The 21,742-nt window shown below is 45.9% G+C and overlaps 1 protein-coding gene across 7 annotated transcripts in view; it reads right to left on the bottom strand.

Moving 5' to 3' along the window:
- Window positions 1-21,742, bottom strand: part of TNK2 (tyrosine kinase non receptor 2) — a 503,525-nt gene that overhangs the window by 225,000 nt on the left and 256,783 nt on the right. For all 7 annotated transcript variants that reach the window (XM_069617503.1, XM_069617505.1, XM_069617507.1 and 4 more), the window contains exons 4-7: window positions 12,333-12,539; window positions 6,552-6,704; window positions 3,749-4,026; window positions 3,028-3,154 (exon numbers count right to left, since the gene is read on the bottom strand). In XM_069617503.1, coding sequence (XP_069473604.1) covers window positions 3,028-3,154; window positions 3,749-4,026; window positions 6,552-6,704; window positions 12,333-12,539 — 765 coding nt within the window. The remainder of the gene's footprint in view (window positions 1-3,027; window positions 3,155-3,748; window positions 4,027-6,551; window positions 6,705-12,332; window positions 12,540-21,742) is intronic.

Here is a 21,742-nt window from a genome sequence, read left to right as displayed (position 1 = left end):
TGACATTAAACAAATTAATAATGTCCTCTTTTTAAAATAAATCAATATTAATAGACTTTTGATTGATTAACCTGGTTAGTTGCATATCTAAAACATGCAAGAAGATCACTAAAATGCACCAAAAAGTAGACAGGAAATGTCGCTCACAAATTAATATTTATTCTGTGAACACATACACATAGCAAGCAGCAGTCCAGCATCGAAATATCAAACTTTGGAAATGCTGTCTTCACACAAGTGGTTACAAAAATACATGGCTCCCTTCACTAGTATTCAGGCCAAGTGCGATCTTGCAATTAATGCGCAGTATCAGCTCCACATCCAGCCTACGGAGCATAAGTACTCTATTGCCCTTCTTTTGATATTGTTCAATATGAGCTAGACAAATCCCTTTTAATAAAGTTCTATTTTGGTTATGAAAAGCTGCAAAATGGATGGCCACTGGATGGTTCTCATCCTTAAGCTTAATAGCTCTAAGATGTTGCCTATATGTGTACATTCCATTTTCTCTTCGTGCTTCCAATATATATTTTTTCACATGGACACATTACACCAGAAAATCTAAATTGCAATCAATTCTAGAAGTGATATAATTTGTCGAATTTGTGCCTGTGGCTTTGAAGCATGTACTCTTTATAACCTGAGAACAAATATTACAAGATCCACATGGGAAACATCCAATCTGTTTATGCAACCAATTAGACTGTTTCACAACTTCAAGAGGACTGTGGTCAATAAATCTCCAATATTCTTACCTCGTCTGTAAATGATTTGAGCTCTAGGACTTAGTGTTCTTCTAAACTCAGAATCCTTCAACAACAAATGCCAATGTTTATTGATCACTTTGTAGATTTATTTAGCCTGTAGGCCATAAGAAGTAACAAATCTGATTGTCTCGCATTTAGATACATCATATTTGTTAGATTTCAAAAGATCTAATCTAGTTTTCAAATTCGTTTTATGTTTAGATTTTTACAAGGTTTCTTTGGAAAAACCTCTTTGCAAAAATCTCTGAGACATATCTTCACACATGCTCTCAAAATCAGAGGCACAGGAACAATTTCTTTTAGCGCCGAGGAGCTCGGCATACGGAATGTTGTTGCTCGCACTCGGGGAAATGGCATGAATTTGCTCGAAGAATGGAATGACCTGAAGTAGGTTTTCGATACATTGAGTTTGGATTACACCCTCAATTACTGATATTTTTAAATCCCAAAACTCAATACTATCTGTACTAGGTGACTTGACACATTTCTAATTTAGTTCATTGAAATGACTGGAGATCTTTTAAACTCCCTTGCCAAATTAAAAAAAAAAGGTAGTCTATAAAACGAAGACAAATTGATGTTATCGTTCCATTTATTTAGTGCATTATTCAAAACAAATACTTCCTCCCAGTCAATAAATGCGCTTATCAAGGCGCCATCTTATGTATATTCATATACAAACATACACACAGCTTTTCCAGGAGATGTGCCTAACAACTAGACATTGACTAAGCTGCTTGTGATGGTGGCCTATCGAATACCCTGGACTAGCATTTATGAAGACGTGTGTAAATTGTCTAATACCAAAATGTACGCAGGGAGTATCTCAGATTCCTCCCTGCCAGTATCCTCGCAATTTAGGGATCGGTCTTGCCGCTCAAAAGGTGCAAATCCCCCATTAGCACGACCCCTAACTGTACATGATCAGGATAGGCAAAGTGACTCTGAAGCTCACTGGCAGTACACAGGCTAAAGGGTTTTAAACTAAGAGCTGAGAAGCAGGATACCATTTGAACATTTGGGGTGCTATCATTCTAAAAATACATGGCTATGTCCTCAAAATCTCTTGTGGCATGCTCCCTTTTTACTCCATTTGCATAATAATGTCTACTAGGAGTAGCTCAGGATATTTATTATAATGCAGGAGCGAGTGCTTTCTCTGGAACATGAGACATTTTTCTTTTTCAGTGAAATAGTTTGAAGTTTGGCTTTATTTTAGTCCGAAGCGCACACTTTCCTTTTTCCACAAATCAGGGCCAGTTTATATATTTTACTTTCAGAAGGTTACTGGTCATCAATAAGTCAGCAACGTTTAGAAAACAAAGGTGTGCGTGTGTTGGCATTACTTAAGTAGGGGAAAGCGTGAGTGTGCCCACTCTAGCGCTGGTGCAGCTTCAGAGGCACTGGGAGATGAGGCCTCACTGGCAAGATGCTTTTGAGGAGCTCAATACGTGCCACCTTCCTTGGGCATGGACAGTTCTAAGAAGATCAGGACTGGATAGATCAAGCATGCGGAGCAGTTTCTATCAATATGCTCCCATTTAATTTTTTTCTTACTTCTGCTCATAATGTGTTCCTATTTACAGGTTTTTAAAGGACACCTGCTTCACAGTAAAATACAAGTTGAACATAAAGGCAACAAACGAACTCACTCATGGAATTGTAAAACCAGAGCTATAGAGCGAAGACCCAACACTGGCCTTAACCCTACTGCGACTGCGGATTACAATGTTTAGGTAATGCAGTTGAAGGGGTTTCTGCATTACCATACATCCTTTGCCCCACTCTGTAATCAACCCAGTGCCCTCACATACCTGCAGCGCTGGTCACTGTGCCGGATTTTCCTGGATCTGGGAGAGCCATTTACATCCATCAAGGTATTTTTTATCTGCTTCTGTTGCAGGAACGGGATTTGAACTCAGGTCGTCGAGACCAAGTCTGTGAGACTTACCCACGAAACCACATGAAAATCTGGTCAGAATGTCTGGGAATATGCCTGGTAGGACACTCTGGAAAATATTTGAGTACAGCTTTTTGCACCTTTTCTACTTAAAGCTCTGCCTCTCCTGGATTATTTTGAAGGTGTTAATTCATCTCATGAATGTTTATTTATGAGGGGCTAAGAAAAATCTCCTGAGTAACCGCCCCACCCCTCCGCCCGAGTGCCCTTGCGCCGGCCCCCTCTTCCTCACGCGTTACCACAACCCCAGTCGCTGGTGGATTCCCACAGTGAAACATTGCCATTTCCAGCACTGCATACCTGGCTGCCATTCAGACCGACCCAAGGCTCCTGCCCGTAGGTGCACATCTCCCAAAGCGTCACTCCAAACATCCAGGTGTCGCTGGCGTGCGAGAAGGTGCGGGTCTTCAGGCTTTCGGGGGCACACCTGTGGCAGGGGAGACAAACAGAAACCATTGCAGGTTTTTTTTTAGGCAAAGCTCCCACGGTGGGTGCATCTCTAGTCCAACGCGCTCCAGCTCAATAAACATCACTAGGGATTTGAAACCACATTTACGTTCACCCTACCAACTTGAGGACCCACATACTTCCAGCAGGCCTCCACTCACGAGCCGACAAAAGTTAAGCAGCAACTACGATGACCAGACGCCCCGGTTTTGCTGGGACTGTCCCGGGATTGGGACCTCTGTCCCCCTGTTGCTAGAGTTTTTTATGTTTTAAAATCCCTGTCCTGGCACTGTAACCACTCAAGAAAGAACGATAACCAATGTAAGCGGACAGGTCAGTTCTAGGAGTAACTCTGAGCTCACCATGGGAAGAGCAGGCTGCTGTGGATATATGGGATAAAGAAGGGTCTCCTCATGCAATCAAGATATCTGAACTTTAGAAAGAACACAGTGTTCACCGTCTGATGGATACAGTGTAACTCGAATGACAAGCTAGGGAACACCTTTTGAATGGGAAAATGCCAGGCTAGAAAGGTCCTCGCCCTTGTTAGATAGAGGAAGAACGAGGCGCTCACCATGCAAAGGGGACTTTGCGATGCTCCTGCATGACGTAGTGGTCGTCGTTCTTGGGAAGGGCCCTCATCAAGCCGAAGTCTCCAATCTTCACCAGGTCATTGGAAGCCAGCAGAATGTTCCGGGCAGCCAGGTCACGGTGGATGAACCTCTTGGACTCCAGGTAGGCCATCCCGTTAGCGATTTGGATCGAGTAGTGGCAGAGAGTAGAGATGAGAAAGTAGTTCTGGTTCTTCCTCAGCCGGTCTAGGAGGGATCCAAGTGGAGCAAGCTCGGTCACCTGCAGGGAAAGAAGAGCTATGTTAAGATTTATTTCCTGGCACCAATTACCACTATTGGGGTGTTAGTATGTTGATATTAAGTACCCAACAGCGGGGCTGGATGCACAGTCGAGTCAACATTAAGCAAAGGTTGCCACAGTTGCCCGCTTCCCTTCTATAGGAAAACTTGCTAAAGTGCCATCCGAGTATTTAACATTCCTAAGTATTAGGAAACTTGAGTAGAACTACCAAAGAAGCGATATGTGTTTTAAAACATTTGAAAAGCCAGGTGCATGCAGAAGCACATACATGTACACTTGCCCCCTCTGTGTCACACCCAGAGCTCCATTTGCCAGTCGTTTAGCAAGATGTGAACCAGTGTAAGTGTCCCTATTACAGCTCCCGGAGCATCTGTGTCTAAATCATCCACGCCCAGTGGTGTTGCGGACCGTCAAAGTGCTGCTCCAGTCCCACTTTCTAAGGTTCTTCCTTCTGACACACACATCAGGGTGAAGGAATGATCAATGGTGTGAGGAAGTCACCAGTCTCTACCCCCACCCAAACGGGGAGGACTTGGAGAATGGCGAAGGCGCCACCACAAGACGTGTCCGAAGTCATTGCTAGTCTAAGGTAAGCGATGGAAGATGACCACTGAAACGAACCGCAAGTGCTGTGCGTGCCTATTAACCACTGGTATACCTCACTGGACAAACGATGCAACCCCCAAGACTGCTGACCCCCAATCACCGGCTGAGGTCCGATGGGCCAAGTTATTCATGCGAGCTACTGGCAGATCGCCTTTATGGTAGCCTTGCACCAGTGCTCTTAAGGAGACCAGCAGGGAGGAAGGAACTATTCCTCTAGAGGGGGACTTCTGCTTCAAGGCTGGCCAATCACTGCTAGGCATGCATGTGGCCCATTAGGGTCACTTTCACAGCTAATGCACCCCCAATGCATCACTAATGCAGAGGGAGCAATTTGGATCATCTGAACCGACCCATCTGAATGCTACCACCACCACCAACTGGACCATCCGTCGGGCAGCCTGTAGCACAACTTATAATATTGAGGCATATCAAAAAGAGCATGTACCCTACTGAAAACGGATCCCAAACACTGCACGGACTGTCATCCCTCAGTGTTGTCAGGCACCGCTGTGGTTTCAGAGTCACAAGGAAGGCGGAAGCTGCTCTGGTCTCGCTTAGTTAGAATAATCTGGGATAGTATCGGAAGAAAGAGGGTGGCTGCGGATGTTAATTGGGGCGTCAACTTCCCAGGACCTGGATTCCACATCTAGCTAACAAGGCCCAGCTTGTATAGTATTCCTCTCACATATGCACTGGACGAGCTTTAGATCTTACTTTTAAAGACAAAAAAAAAAAGCTACTAAGACTGTATTCGTTCAAATTCTGCCTCCAACCAAAAAGTCAATAAAATAACGTGAGTGTCCTGCCATGGACCGGTGCCTTTTGATAAGCCAGGAATACATACATTAGGTTGCTATGACTATGGCTGAATGCTGCATTCCTGTTTAACCCCCACCTCCCACATCGTGGACGCTTAGGGGCATGGTTTTATATGGTGGGCGATGGAAGAATGAGGAGCGCAAAGGGGGAATACACCCACTTAAAAAAAAAAGAGAAAACGCTAAATCGCTGGCAGTCGCTCCACCAATGGCTTCCTGCCACTGACAATCGTCTGGAACCCAGAAAAATAGAAATGATTCTTTTTCGCACATCGGCAACGGTCTCGCTCCACAATAGATTAAATAGTGCAGAGGTACCTTCTACCGGAAAGCATCCAGTAGCCTTTGTTGACTGAGATATCCCCAGCTAACCCTACTCATGCCACAGAGGGTACCAGTTTGGATTGGGCAACAGAGGTTTAGAAGAAACCTAGATCGGAAAGTCAACCATACCTTCCACAAACACAACTAAGAGATGGATGTACAGGTGAGGTTTTCTCTTACGGTCTGGAAAGTCCTTCTGACTTTTCCTCCTCCAACATTCACCCACAAAGTGAAATCGAAGGTCAATCCGAGCAAAGACTGTCCTCCTGATTTTGAGGACTTCCATAATTCGGCTACTTCTGACAATGAGATAATCTGGTCCTAGACAGGCATAATCTGCTCAACCTGCCCTATTCCCCCTAAGGCTGCATCTATGATCTTTCCAGAGACATGGGTCTCTCGAGGAGCTGTGCAGGGCAGCCCTACGCGCAATGATACATGCATTCTTCTAGCGATCCTTCATGCAGCTCCCGGTACATCTACTGAATCTGCATTACATCCAGCAATAAAGACGACATTAAATAATACAGTGACGGCTTTGTCTTTATAAATACATACATTTAATAACATCTTCAGTATCACTTATTCCAATTATCAGGGGCCCCAGAACTTATGCAAAGTCACGCGCCCGGTGCTACATAAGTTGCCATGAGCTGCTCCAGCGCGTCCTCCTGATGGGACTCTCGCAAGGCCAGGTCCAGCGGTTGCTAATGGTCGCCAGGCTTCAGTCATCTTGCCTCCCACCCTCTGACTCACCATCTTCATGGGGTGCGTGAGGACAACCCCGTAGAGTCGGATGAGGTTCAGGTGGTCCAGGGAGTGCATGGCATTCACCTCGCAGATGAAGTCATCCAGAGCGTCGGGCTGGGTCAGCACGTCCGTCTTCAAACACTTCACAGCTACGTCGACCTAAAGAGAAGAGAAGAGGGGGACAGCGGTATCAGACTGTGCCAAAACAACCTCTCATGGCTAAGTGCACATTTGATGGGAGACATATGGACTTTCATTTGTTCTTGTGGTCTTCTCCGACGGAGCTGCGTGATATTTCCGTCGTGGAAAAATCTGCGACGGAAATGTTTGCATGGTAAATGTACGCACTACAAATGTTCGTACATTTCCCATGAGAACATCCAATAGAGAACCATACATACACCCACAACACACCCCCACCCACACCCCGAACATACCCCCACCACCCTAATTACCTTTCCTTCCTTTGCACTGTGTCCCTGCAGCGCCAGTTCCCTTTCACTTCTGTGATCGGCAACCGGCGTTGCAGGGTCCTTTTCTTTTTTTTTGGACAGCTGCACGGGTGTCCCCCACAACCCTCGCTCACTATACTGTATAGTATACTGTATAGTATAGTGAGCAGGGTGTTGCGGGGGGACACCCCCGCAGCCCCTGGCTTTTTTTTATTTTGCTGGCACGGGCTGTGGGCGTTTTGCCCGTAACCCCCGCTCAATGTAATGAGCAGGTTGTTGCAGGGGACAACCCCCCTGCCCCATACCGACCCCACTGAAACACCTAAACACATACCACGAAAAGTTTGAACTTTTGGTAGTTAGAACTTTTGTGGTGTCTGTTTTAGATCTTTTGGTGGGGTCGGTCATTTTTATTCGGACATTTCATCCGAAACCATTAAAATGCAGACCATGAGGGCACAGACTTGCATGCTGGGAGTCACAATGAGATTATGGCTGCTTTTCAGAACCAGTTCACTTCTCGATCATATTTCCTTTCTAGCGCTTAGAGGCCTCTGGTGAATGTGCACCCTGTACGAATAACACACATACAGTCATGCGCACTACTTCACGCTCCCTGCTGGAACAGTGAGCAGTGCTTATACACTTGAAGTGTTCCATACCGAGGACTTAAAAGTTCCACCAAAAAGGCTAGGGTTTCAGTAGCTGCTGTGAAAAGGAATTGCACCAAATTACTAAAATGTGTATCACATAGAAAATTAAAATCCTGGCTTCAGCATTAAACCATTGCGGATCATGTCCTGTGCGGTAGGCGGATCTCCAGTCATATTTACAATGAAATGTGCAATGTGTTCTATAGCTCTCAATACCAACATGTAAACAGTTTCTTAAACTGAGGTGCCTGGACAGTGTGTGATTTCCCAGACTCGCATAACGTGGGCAAGCGAGGACACAAGGTCCATGATTCTATGTCCGGGCTCCAAAGCCCACCTTGCTGCCTGCCAGTGGACCAGAATAACCTTCGTGATGTCTGAAGGAAAAGAGGCGACCTCCAGATACTCTCGTCCTGCCTGGCGTGGCAGTGCCAAAGACAAACACATCAGAAGACAACGATGCTCAGGACAGAAGGCTACCGGGACACACGGATTTTAAAGCAGTTGAATGAAAAATCATAGACAAATATTTCAACTGCAAAAGTCAAAGCTCAAAATAAGGGACCAATGAACAAGGATAATCTAATGGAGCGTAACTCCAGAAAGGTAAGACCCCCGAACTAGCAATACCCTGCCCCTAAAGTGCTTCACCATCTGTCAACAAAAGAAAGTTTATTCGCACCCGGGTAAGAGCCATTAGACAATCAGGTGGCTGCAACAGCGGGCGAGAATATACGTTCTCCGGCCGTTGTTCCAGCCAAACAAGGCCCTTCACTGGGTGGTGCCATTTAAAAAAAATATTTTATGTGGGGGAGGCAATCCCACCTTCCTCACCCCTTAGCCCCTCCCGATTTACCTGCAAGACCGGAGCTTTGAGGGACTTGGTCCCTTTTTCCTATGGGGGCGGCTATCTTTTTTTCATCCCCCTCTGCCCTGCAGGAGATTGGCTTACACAAGCAGCACAAATCTCTCTAGGGGAAAAAGAAACCATTCGCACCCTGGATAAACCTTAGGGTGTGAATGCCTTTCACGCCCCGGCAGAGGGGCCGACTGGACCGGTAACGGCCCTCAGCGAGCCCCTCACCGAGCTCGGGCTGGTGTGCCGTTACTGGCCATGACCACCTGCCCTCACCCCCTCGGCCGGGGGCAAGAAAGCCATAATCAATGAACCTCTTGGTTCACTGAGCATAGTGGAGGGCACAGAGATGATGACAAGATCGATAAGAAAGGTTACTAATCGGCAGCCTTCAAGAAAACAGCTAACAGTTTTCTAAAAAACATGAAACCTCTTCCTACAACCAGAGATTAAGGCGCCGATCGACCAGCAGTGCACAGACACTCACTCCCCGGTCAACGTGTGCATCCAGGTGCCGCACTAAAACAGAATGCCATCTGTGAGGGAGGGAAAGCCAGAGATTGTTTTATTTGTAGATACATAAAATGATGCTGTCCCGTTTGTGAAGGCAGGGTTCGAAATTAAGAATGGATACATAGGAGCTAAGAGCAGCTCCCGGGTATCCAGAATTAACCAGTGACCAGGAGCCATCGCTAGGGAATGAGGAGCTAGTAAATAGCGTTCCACATGTGTAACTTCCCCATAAAATGCAAGCATATCCTTTTGTCCGTTACTTAGGCTTTAAATGTCCTATAGATGTGACCTAATATTTATTTATACATCGTCCCAAAGCACAGAGTTAAATTCACATAGGTGTGTTTGTTCAGAATCAGTTTGCCAGAGAGCCTCAAGTAGCTCCTGGTAGCCGTTGCGTCAAGCTAACCTTGCTCTCCTAGGCTACAAGCAGGAGCTAAATAGCTCCCAGCTCCCCCCAAGGTCAAACCCTGTGACGGTAAGGCCTGCTAATCAGACCTCACCCTTGCTGCTCCTTAATGTTCTATGGAAGTAAAAGCATAGCGCCACCATAGGACTTTGGTGAGACGGTCTCCAGACTGCCCCTGTACCTGCTTTACAAAGGCTGCAGAGCAGGTTCAGAGGTCACACAAGCATTTCTAAGTACAGCCTGCTAGAGCCCAAAGATTCAGGCAGCCGGGGGCGATTACTTTTAAAGTCAAAGGGACCCCTTTCCTAAAAAGATGACCATGTGTCTTAAGGGTAAGGTGGCTTTTGAGACCACACAATTATACAGCCATAAAGCAATTTGCTGTATTATAAATTCAACCAAATGACCAGGGACATCAATGGCAGGAACGCACAAGAACCCTTTGGGCCAGTCCAAGCTTCCTGTTTGATGCTCCTGTGCATGAGCGCCACCCCCACCCCAGTACAGGAAATCTCCATGGGATGTTGGCTGGGAACCTGCTTTTCAAAGGCATGTCTGCCTGGGTACAATAGGTATTGCACACCAGGCTGCTGATTACCAGAGACTCCTCCAAGTCGGTCAGACAGAGGAAGGGGTGGAGGTACAGTAGCCCAAAGACAGAGGACAGTCCACAGAGGGGTTCCACCATATTGGATTTCGCTAGGACTTCACACATGCCTGCCCCTGCCCCACTTCCTGCAGACAAAGCACTGGCTGTGAAATCAGTAGGCAAAGGACACGTGTTACAGCAGCCCTGATTGAAGCCCTCACAGAAAGCTAGAAGGGAACCAATCAGCTGTGGCATTTTGTCTATTGGACCCTCCCCTTAGATGATTCGATGTTAGGCTACAGAAGAAGAATGATTCATGAAACCTGGCCGGGAGACAGCCATCTCCAAGGTCTTCCGCCAGAGAGATGAATGCCAGAGACGTTCCATGCAAGAGGCAAACACTTGTCCTTGCCCATCTCAGGGACATATTTGGGGGGAAACTGATGTGTGGACCAATGCGCTGCCTGGACATGGGTGCTCTCTGGTAGCCTGCCTGGTGTGGAAATGCAGAGAGCAAGGACTACCATGATTTCCGAATCGAACCACTTGTGAGCTACACTGATCCAGACACTGCCTGCCTGTCCCAGGTTGCATCTTTCCAGATGCCTTTGCTCCATGTGAACCACACTGTGTGCTGGATCCTGTAGTCCAGCTCACCAATCCAATGCCAAAGCAGTGCCTTAGAAAGCACCCTGAAGTCTGGCTGTACACTGTCGAGCTAAAAGAAAGACACCAAAAGCCATTTACAGTGATCTGAGGCCTGCCTTTGTGGGCCGTAGTGACTTTTGAAACCCTACTCTCTACCTTTTTCAGAAGCCACTGCTAGTGAGCAGATTGCTAGTCTTTACGGCCTACACTGCCAATGCGCTACAAAGGTCTACATTCTCTGTGTTATCTCCAACAGGGTTCGAGTGTTAGTGTGTGCATTTTTAGTTTAATTAAATGTCCTATTTTTACAGAATTTAGATTGGGTACTCTTTCATTTTAGATTAATTGCACTAATGCTGTTTGGGTGGCTAGTGTTACCAGCTCAAATCCCCTTCCAAGAGTATAGCCTACCCGCGGCCCATATTACCAAAAGACGCAAAGGAATTCTGCTTTTGTGTAGCGGCTTGGCTTCAGGATTGGGGCGACTATTGGTTTGTAGAAGTGTGGGGGCTGAGCAGGCGATTCAGCCACTACTCATCCTTGTACTCGTGCAGAGCACATACCTCTTTCCTTCAAGTTGTGAAAGCATCAACAAGTTTGCATGCATGGGTGTACCCGCACACAGTAAAACAGTGAACAGCACTAGGACTAGCCCCAGCCCCAGGCAAGGTTTTCAATACTCCGTGACTCCCATCCTGCAGAGGGGGCCACAGCTTCCAGTGGCGGCCAGTCATTATCAGTAATGGTAACGCAACCCAAGAACGAACTATGATGGTGAAATAAAAACAAACATTCAAAATCTCAAATGGAAAATGTAGAACGGGTTCATGCATGTACCTATATCCACGCACACACACAAAATTACAAACAGTATGAAAATTAATGTGCATATTCTAATTTTCTAAAGATCGATAATTGCACCACATTAAAACTATTTTCTGACTCTAGATCTGTCTTTTCTATATGTTTTACCCGATATTCTGAACATGTGATGCATCCTTTAACATGTTCATCAGTTACCACTGACTGTGGTGATATGTTACTCAATGCCTGTCTTGGGGTGATCGCACCACCAACCTACTCACATAGGCAGGGTGCAGAGGATTCCCCTCGGCTCACCTATTGGTAGCAGTGTTTGAGAAATCAAGGCTGACTCTCAGGAGGTTAAACCCAATGGAGAGAGGGCGACTGACCCCATGGGATGGCATCACAGTATACATTTGTATTTGATTGGAGGTATTAAAAAATACATGTGAACCAAAACATTTTGCATTGGGAAAAGAATTATGGCAGCATTCCAATGTGTGGGTGTGATACCATTTGAAGACAGTTTGAAATTAGAAAACAGCAGAAACCCTGGCTGCGGTGTCAATGATCAATTAAAACAGTACATAAAAGAAGGGGTGGGGCGACACAGTGAGGTGGGGTGCAAAACTAGTCAAGGAGGGGAGGATTAGTAGGGGCCCAGAACCCGCCAAGCACATGGAACCCAGAACCAACCCACGGAAGAGGGCTTAAGCGGGGAATGCAAACAAGGCAAGAAGAAGGGGGTGCAAAACTAGGTCAGGGAAAAGGGGGTAGGAGGTGACCCAGAACCAGCCAGGCGGTACCCCAAATTTCGCCCTATAACAGATGGTTCAGACCAGTTGGCGCTCAACAATACTTACCACCTTACCATTCGGGGTACCCCACTCCCCGCGTCGGACAACCCCAAACGAGCCGTCCCCAAGCTTCTCAAAAAGGGCGAGATCCTTTTCGCTGATCAGGCACGTCAGAGCTTGCTGGCCTTCTGATGGCGGAGGTGGGGATCCTTTGCGGAAGGTGGGCTGCGGCGGAGGCGGAAACTCGCCCTCGGGACGCTTACCACTGAACACCTGCGCGGGAAAACATGTTTGAGAAAGGTGAATTAAGGAACCATGCCAGACACAGTGCAAACGCCGTCTTTCTTCCAAACTAGACGTTCCTAGACTTTATAAAGTTTACTGAAAACAGAGCGACTTTGAACACCAGGGTAGGGCTGAAAGGTTGGACAGTGAAGCGGGGGGACCTTCCTCCTTCGGGTGTCCAGCACCGCCGCAGCCTGGGTCAGTAATAATAATAATAATAATAATTTGCATTTATATAGCGCTACCTCATACATGCCACCATTCTGTGGCCAAAAAGATATAGGATTTTTCAAATTTCATAAATAATAATTCACATAACAATTACATCACAGCAAAATACAAAACATACATTGTTGGCACCATTGAAGCATTCTAAAATACACAACCCACCAGACAGCACATGGAAAGATGTTCAAATGTTAAAAATGTATAATTCTGAATAGTAAGTGAACACCAAATTCAATTACCTAACTTCACAGAAGGTAATCATATAGAACTGGTAGGCAACGGTTGCCACTGTTCTGTAGCAGCAGCCCGGGCAGTACATTTGTATTCCTGCAGTGCAGTCTGATAGGCAGATGCTGTGTGATGTGGTACGCACTGCCACTTGCCTTCACTGGTGGTTCACCTAATGTCTGTCCTGGCAATAGTGCAGGGTCATGTAGCTGTCAGGTTAGGGGATTGATCCGAGCCAATCACTCAAATGTATCATTACCGCCCACTTCACAGACAGATTAATTAATGTGTCGCATGCTTTCTCCTGCAGGCTGCTTTAGAGTCACATACATTACCTGCCACTGTAAAAAGCAGTAGGATCTAATCTGTAAAAAAATCTGTAGGCCGTAGGACTGCTTAAAAAACAGTACCCTACTCAGGGACGTCATTTGGGGGTCGCCAGAGGTCGCAAGTGCGACCTCTGAGTACTCCCTTGCGGCCTCTAAAAAAAAAAATATATATGTTTTTTTTTTTTGGAATACAAGCTCCTGGGCTGTGGCCTGCCCCCTGTGGTTCTTTAATTCAGGAGTGGCTGGCTTTCTTGTTCTGGCCCCTTAAAAAAAGAAGAAAAATAAGAACATGAGGGCCACAAGTCTAACACTTACAGCACTGACCCTAACCTAAATAAGAAAGAATAGGAATACCAAATAATGTGTCTTTCTGGAATTCTATACAATAAAAGCTAGACTCATGAAAGGTTTATTTCAGGCACACTTCAGGGGATGAGTCACTGATTTAGTCTGTTCTCAAACGCCTCAACTCAGCTTTTATTCTTCTGAAGTCGATAAATGAATACCAACACAGGTTGGGTGATATTGGGTGTAAAGTTCTTCTATGTAAAGCGCTTAAGCGTAAGTGCTATATAATAACACATCATTATCATTTGGTCATGGACGTCTGCTTGCAATCACAGTAATTTGGTAATATGGGCCTATACACACTGATCTTAACTATACATATGGCGATCCATTCAGGTATGACATGTACATCACATCAGTGATATCGTAACCATATTTTTCGTAGTGTACAATGCTATGTGATGCCACTTCCTGTTTTGTCAACGGGTGAAAGGTCGTGTTCCATCGCTTCTCACGATATCACTTCGGGTTGGGGTCAAAATACATCACTTCCTGTGATGTCATCAGGGGGTCAAGGGTTGTGTGATGTCACTTCCGCTACCCCTGGCATTTCGGTGACATTACGTCCCTGACCCTACTGCCTAAATCTGTAGGGTTGGCAAGTATGCTACTTAACATTACCCACGGTGTGCAGTGCTCATTTATCGACCTTGGAAGAATGAAAGGCTGAGTTTGGCCCTTCCCGGGATTCGAACCTGCGACTGCAGACCAGCGAGCGCTCTGCGCTCTACTCGCTGTGCAATGGCGGCAGGAGATTACATTGCAGTGGTTGGATGGCCGTGGAGCACTTCCGGTATTCTATTACACAGGGATGCTCATAGCTCATGGCAGTGATGTCGGGGAGGAGTCAATGATATGCTGCTGAGATTATTTCCGGTGATGTGTATGTATGTGTGTGGGATTTATAAAGCGCACACCTAGCAGGAAGCAAGGGAACACGGCTGAACATCCTTCATTTGCTTTGCAGCTGCTGCTTGAGGCTCTCACACCCCTGGACACACGTGAAGGCAGGGGTAACGCTGAGGCTATGCAGGGACTTGTGGCATGAAACTGTGCACCCGAGATGAACCTGCATCCATCTCACTGGACTCACTTCACTACCTTGTGAGCAGCTACAGAGGGTGCAGCTGGGTATGCAGGTGGGCCACCGGGTCCAGAGAGGTCATGATTGGGGCTCTGCATCAAAGCTTCCGGCTGCTCTCTCGGTTACCTTTCCATCCTGTCTTATGTCATGTACACCTTCCTGGCAGTCAGGGGCTGCCCAGCAGATAGCAATTCATTGGAAATTAGACCACGAGGGCAGGCTGATTTCCAGTGACCCTTGCAAAGTAATGTCATTTGTGATTTGCATAGCGCCTTTTCCCATTGGTATGGCCTCAAAGCGCTGTAGGTGAACGCCCTCGGGGGGACCGAAGTGCAAGGTATGGGAGCTTCGTCAGAGCAGTTTAGAACGGGTGTGTGCATTTAGCCAATGCAAAGGTAGGTACTGCTTGACAAGTACCAGCTAGCTACCCATGTCGAGCTGGCATGTGGATGGGTGCTGTGAGGTTGTTTGAAAAGTTATAATTATTCACTAAACCTGCTAATGTCTGTGCAGTATGAGTGGGATGGGCCATTTGATTTTTACAGTCAATTCCCCACCCTGGCCTGCAAATGACGGAATCATGTGCGAAGGAAAATATCAACTAAACCCGGTTAGCCGCTTGCTTGAGTCACAAGCAAAAAAAATACAGATTTTTGCAACACTCCACATTTTACTCAAATAGGGGCCCATTCCTAGTTTGGCGGTACTTCCGTGCAATTATAGCTGAACTAATGCCAAACGGAATTTCCATTACCGCCACTTGGTCCCGTTTGTCTACCATGGGCTTACAAGTGGCAGCAGCCCATGTGAATCCCCATTTTCATGGACTCTTGTGGGGATTTTGGCGATATAACCACTAGCAGTAATTCTGCAGATTTTGCTGATCTTTCAATGGTAAAGTGGAGGATTTAGCCAAATTCTGGATTTGGCGGAGCAGTAAAAGTGGCAGCAATTCCGTTACCACCACTTTTTTACTGCTCTGCTGAACTCGAAATGAGCCGCAAAATGCCTAAAAACCTGTATACCGATTTAAAAGCCAAAGCTCTTCATTTCTTCTCAAATCTGTTCCGGTCTTTTCTGCTGCTGTCGTCTTATTTTGGTTTCCCTGTCTCTTGCCTACGTATCCGAAGATCTTTCTACAACTCCTCGATTCGTCTCTTACTTTCTCTGTCCTCTCAAGAATCCCTCTCCTGCTCTTTCTTCAACACAGTGGCTTCCATTTCACTCTCACCTTAAGTTTAACTTTCTATGCTTAGTCTTCAAGTCTGTTCATAATCTTTCCCCCTTAATATCTTCTCTTGTGATATGATATGATATGATATGGCATTTATAACGCGCCTATACACAAGTGTTTCAAGGCGTGACGAGGCAAGGGAGGGGGAAACAGGGGAAGACAGACAACAATCCTACTAGGCCAGGTGAAATTCAGATCGCGCAAGTGCAAGAGAGGGGAAGGAGGAGAAGTGCGGGGGGGAAGTGGAAGAGGAAAGTGCAATAAATAAACAATATATACACAATAAAAAAAGTGCAGCCAGCAGGTGGCAAGTGAAAGGGTAAGTGCAGACGTCCGGTGCCAAGTGCAGGAAGTGGGACCGTAGGGATACAGAAAACAGTCACCAAGTGCAGGGGTTGTCAGGACCCGACTGGCGGGGTTAGTGGATCTGGGCCCGAGATCGGAGGGTGGCCAGGTAACCAGTGCAGTTTCCGTGTCAGCCAGGAATCAGCAAGGGAAAAGAGGAGAAAAAGTGGACGAGAAAAGAAACGTTTTGAGGTGCTTACGGAACCGAAGATGATTCTCCTCAAGTTTCAGGGAGGCAGGGAGGCTGTTCCAGAGTGAGGCCCCAGCCGAAGCGAGAGATCTACCACCAGCTTGTTGCTTGGAGAAGCGACTGACCCTGAGGGAATTGGAGGCAGATGAGCGAAGAGCTCGAGAAGGAAGGTATTTAGGAAGAGAGTTGAAGGTATTGAGGCCCCATGCCCCAGAAGGCCTTATGGACGATGCAGAGGGTTCTGAACTTAATCCTCGCTGGCACTGGGAGCCAGTGCAGAGATTTCAGTCCTGGAGAGATACGATCCCTGGGCTTGAGGCCAAGGACAAGTCTCGCAGTTCTGTTCTGGATAAGTTGCAATGGGCAGAGAGTAGAAGCAGGTAGATTCAGAAAGAGGCTGTTACAACAATCCAGCATGGAGAGAACCAGAGCTCTGGAGACAGTGAGCTTCTGGGGGAATGAGAGGAAAGGAAGAATACCTCGGAGGAGGTGTAGCTTGTAGTGTGACTTCTTAGAGACGTCAGAGATGTGAGGAGAGAAGGAGAGTGTAGCGTCGAAGACGACCCCGAGATTTTTAGCCTTGCAGGTGGGAGCAGGAAGGGGGCCAAGAGAGGCCGGCCAGAGAGATGCAGGAAAGGAGGGAGTGGGTGTGCCGACGAGGAGACTCTCAGTCCTACTGGCATTAAGGCAAAGGTGATTGGCGGCGCACCACTCCTGGATAGCAGACAGACAGTCGGAGATGAGTGAAGTAGAGGAGGAGGCCGAGGGTAGCCTGAAGATGAACTGAGTCTCATCCGCGTAGCACTGAAAGTTGGGGCAGAGAGCAGCTATGCAGTGGGCCAAGAGTGCCAGGTATTGGTTGAAAAGCCAGGGAGAGAGGTTAGACCCCTGGGGGACACCACAAGTAGAGAAAAAGATAGCAGAGAGGAAGGACCCAAGTTGAACCTGAGAGGGTCGGTCGGAGAGGAAAGAAGTCAGCCATGCCAGAGCCTGACCAGTGATACCTAGGTTATCACAGAGACGGTTGAGCAGGATGGCATGGTTGACAGTGTCAAAGGCAGAAGAGAGATCAAGCAAGATGAGGACAGAGGGGGTGTTGGAGTCAAGGTTGGAGAGCAGGTCTTCACAATGTTCAGGAGAGCAGTTTCCGTGCTTATGGCAGCCTTTCTACTCTTCCATTCCTTCTCTCCGTTCACAGTCACAGCTCCTGCTTACAGTTCCTCGCTCCCCCTACGCTCAGTCCTACTTCACTCCTCTGTTCTCCAAAGCCTGCTACACTGGAACGCACTCCCATTGGCTCTTCACTCGCTTTCCCCCTGTTCTCTTTTTCGTGCTCCACTCAAGCACCATCTTCTATCTTCCTTCAGTTGTACATTGTGACTTGCATCCTATTTGAGACTTGATGTACCATTTTAATGTGTTAATCGCTTTGGCGTAAAGTGCTATATAAGTTCAAATAAAATACAAATTGATAGTAACTCATACTCCCCATTTAAACATCATTTTTAATGAGTAAGTGAAGTGTAAGAGTTATTATGCACAACTTGTTTACAGAAAACACTAGATATTTTGAGATTTTCGTCACAAGTCAGACTTACTTCAGGAAATGAAATTAGTTTATGACTCCAGCTTTCTAATCCATGCATTGAACATCCAGCTGCCAAAAAGAGGCAGTGTGCATACTGTTGTCCAAAGCATACGCTGACACCACCGATTCATAAGGTATGCACCGATGTCCCTGTGTTTATTGAAATATGCTCCAGCGCTGGTTTTAGGCATCTCTGTGCCTGGTTGCTGATGGTAGTGATATGTTACAGTGTGTACTCTTCATTCCATGGATGTGGAAATGTTGGCGGTCATTGCATTCAATGGAAAAATCACAACTGCCATTGAATCCTATGAGCGGAGCAAATTGTTTGTAAACAGGAAGTGCCAGAAGCTGAAAACGCATTCCCCAGACCCGCTCAAAGGCGTGCTGAGAGGGTGAGCATAGGAGGAATGACTAATTGATTGGTGAGTTACAGGATACAGGACCAGTGTTCAATGTGTATATCCGTGAGTGAAAAGAGTACGAGGGTGAGGGGATAGATGAATGGATTTGGGAGTGAGAGAAAATAGGGATGGCTATCCCATATTTTGGATGGATAATTTAGATCGAGTAGATCTGGTAGCGAACGTTAATACTCCTGGGCGTCCTGGACATACAATACTGTTTCTGGGAGGCTACAACATAGGAACTACATATAGCTGGAGATGTGGACGGTCGCGGCATTGGCGGTAGCTCAGAAACAAATCTTAAAGGTGTGGAAAACCAGAAAGAAAACACAAATGGATGCTTGGCTGAATGATGTGCTTATACTTTCCGATTATGAGACGGTAATGTATCAAAGAAAAGAACGTTTTGATGTACATGAAGCGGTGTGGATGTCCTTGAATGCTTTATATGGTGAGCACTGAATCCGATGCTGGATCCCGAGACTTCGTGATATCATTTTCTGGCCATTTGCAACTAACTTTTTGGTATTTTTCTTTTGTATTTAATGTGTTTTAGCCAAACATTTGACTTTTCACATAGTACAAAATACAAACAACACCAGGAAATATAACAAGAATATAAAATAAGAGTAATCAAAATTTAAAATTCAACCCTCTCACCCAGTCTTCAGGGAAATTCATTCACAAAACCAAACTTTTTAGCAGTCTTATCAATTCTATTGTCAAGAATGTTTCATGCCCTGAGGACAGCTGGTACCGAAAGTCCACAGTCTGCAGCCATCTAGAATCATCGACAAAATGTGCCAATGCCTTACTTTTAATCTGGTCCCATGGCATTCAATTAAGATATGATACAGGATCCGTCGCAAAAATCCAAACTGCAAAAAGAGCAAACATCCGAACCCACTCTTTCCCTCACCCTCCTGGATCATACATCTCCTGTGCGGAGTAAGTTAAGCCTAAATTGTAGCATGAAATTGTGACTTTTACCATCTGGAAATCTGGCCAGGTAATCAGGTAGCACCCCTCTTGGTTTATCTACACAGGATAGACTCCCATGCAGTGATAGTAAACCCATGGAATTGACTGTTTTTATCCAGTCAAACTCATTTAGAGCTTTCTTTACCTTTAATGGGGAGAGTATTTACTACGAAACTGTTCTCCCAAGATTTGTTAGGATGGTAGTGACCATATTCCCCAGGCCCTGGATGATCTTGCTTAAAGAGGTCGACAAACAATGATCCTTCCCTCAGTGACTTGATAAGCCCATACAAATGTAGGAGTTGCCACTCCAGAGTAGCCTTCAGACACAAGAGACCCAATTCATAGCGAAGCACCACTATAGCGAGAGACATGGGTAGGCTCAAGGCCTTTTTCCAGATCCTACTCTCTAAGCGCTCCTAGTCCAAATTCCATGCCTGGGATTCAATATCCATTGCGTATAAAAGTGTGGGAATAACTTTACCCTTATAGAATTTTATTAATTGAATTATAGAGAAGTGGCAATAATTGGCCTTGAGATTTTTCATTTGGGAAGCTAGCTAATCAGTTTTGGCTTTCAGCCCATCCTACACCAAGCCAACATTATGAAGCCCTTTTCTTCTTACCATTACAAAACCGTAGTATAATTGTCTTCTCTGGGTTGATCATCAAGTCATTTGCGGAAGCGTATTCACTCAAGCAACGTCAACGAGTAACACGTTATCCGCATATGCTATCCAGCTTATTTTACGTCCACCAATTTCTAGGCTTGCTAGAGAATGTTTATCTAGTGTTTCCCTGAGATCACACAAACACAAGAGAAAGAGAAAGGGGGGAAGAATACAGCTTTGCCTCACTCCCCTCTCAGTGGCAATAGGTCTTGAGCGATCGCCTTGACGGTTTAGACGAACCTGTATGTTAGTATCCCGATGATGGTAGACCAAAATTGCAAGTAGTCACAACGGAACACCCCAGGTCCTCAGCTTTTGCCACATTAGATCTCTATTAACTGTATCAAAAGCCTTGCTGAGATCCACCATGGTTACTTACAAAGGGAGACCTTGCCTGCCAAGCCTGATCACTAAATATATTCACCACCAGCCCATTAACGGATGTAGACATGCCTCGCAGAAATCCGGTCTGTGCACAATCCAAAATACCCTGTGTCTCTGCCCGGCCTTCGAGTTCTCGCAGTACCACACCTGCAAGATTGTACTATCCGCATCAAGAAGGGATCGAGTGGTAGTTGTTTGGATCCGCTCGGTCGGCCCTCTTGTAAATTGGAATGATAACCGCAAACTTGCAGCTCACGGGGCACGGCTCCTAGAAATGATATTCTTAAAGAGATGGAAAAGAATCGAAGACCATGAGTCAACATCGGCTTTCAACATTGAATTTGATAGGCCATTTGGTCCTGCAGCTCTTTAGCTGGATGATTTTGTGTTAAGTTCACGGACAACCTGCCGTGAAACATAATGAGACAAGGCAACGTCCAAGTGAAAAGTGTCCACATTGCATGCAATTTTCACAAACAGAGACTCAAAATGAGCACGTCAAAGACCCTCCGAAACAGAGTTAGTTTGAATAGTGGATTGGGAGATCTTACTATCATTCACTAGAGACCAGTAATTACGTGTGTTTTTTGTAATCAAAGTTTCCAACATGAGTTCACCGTGATGTTGGAATTTTAGAAATCGATTGGCTCTATTCCAATTTCTATATTCTAAAAGCAGTGCTCTCTTTTTCCTTATCAAAGCGTCTCTATCCAAGATTTCATTGCTCAGAGCTTTTAGTCTTTTCCTAAATTCTCTTTTTTGATTCCAGGTTGATTGATCAAACTGATATTTGTGGCTACCAATTATCCTCATGCCGCTCCTTTTTGGCCAATCCAATTCCCACAGAAAGTTTTAGAATTTTTCTGGTTAGCACAGTTACATTGATTGTCCTTGTGAAATGGCCCTGATAGATCTTTTCAAGTTTTTATTTGACGTTTGACCATCTCGTTTAAACATAACTGTTGTGAAGTACTTGCTTGTGAATGTGAGACCCTGTGATGTCAAGTTGGAATGTTGATGTGTGAATGCTGCATGAGTGTTCTACCTGAGGTCAGTTAAGCCTAGGTGATGGGACCCAGTGGTTGCCTTTCACGTAGCTTCATGTAGCTATGCAATAAAGTACATCTAAGAAGCTAAAGAAGTCTGATGAAGGTGCCTTTTAACATTGGCGACA

Source organism: Ambystoma mexicanum, chromosome 10, assembly GCF_040938575.1.
Source record: "Ambystoma mexicanum isolate Mex_15411 chromosome 10, UKY_AmexF1_1, whole genome shotgun sequence".
In the NCBI taxonomy this organism is placed as follows: Eukaryota; Metazoa; Chordata; class Amphibia; order Caudata; family Ambystomatidae; genus Ambystoma; species Ambystoma mexicanum.
This window is presented reverse-complemented; position numbering and strand designations above follow the sequence as displayed.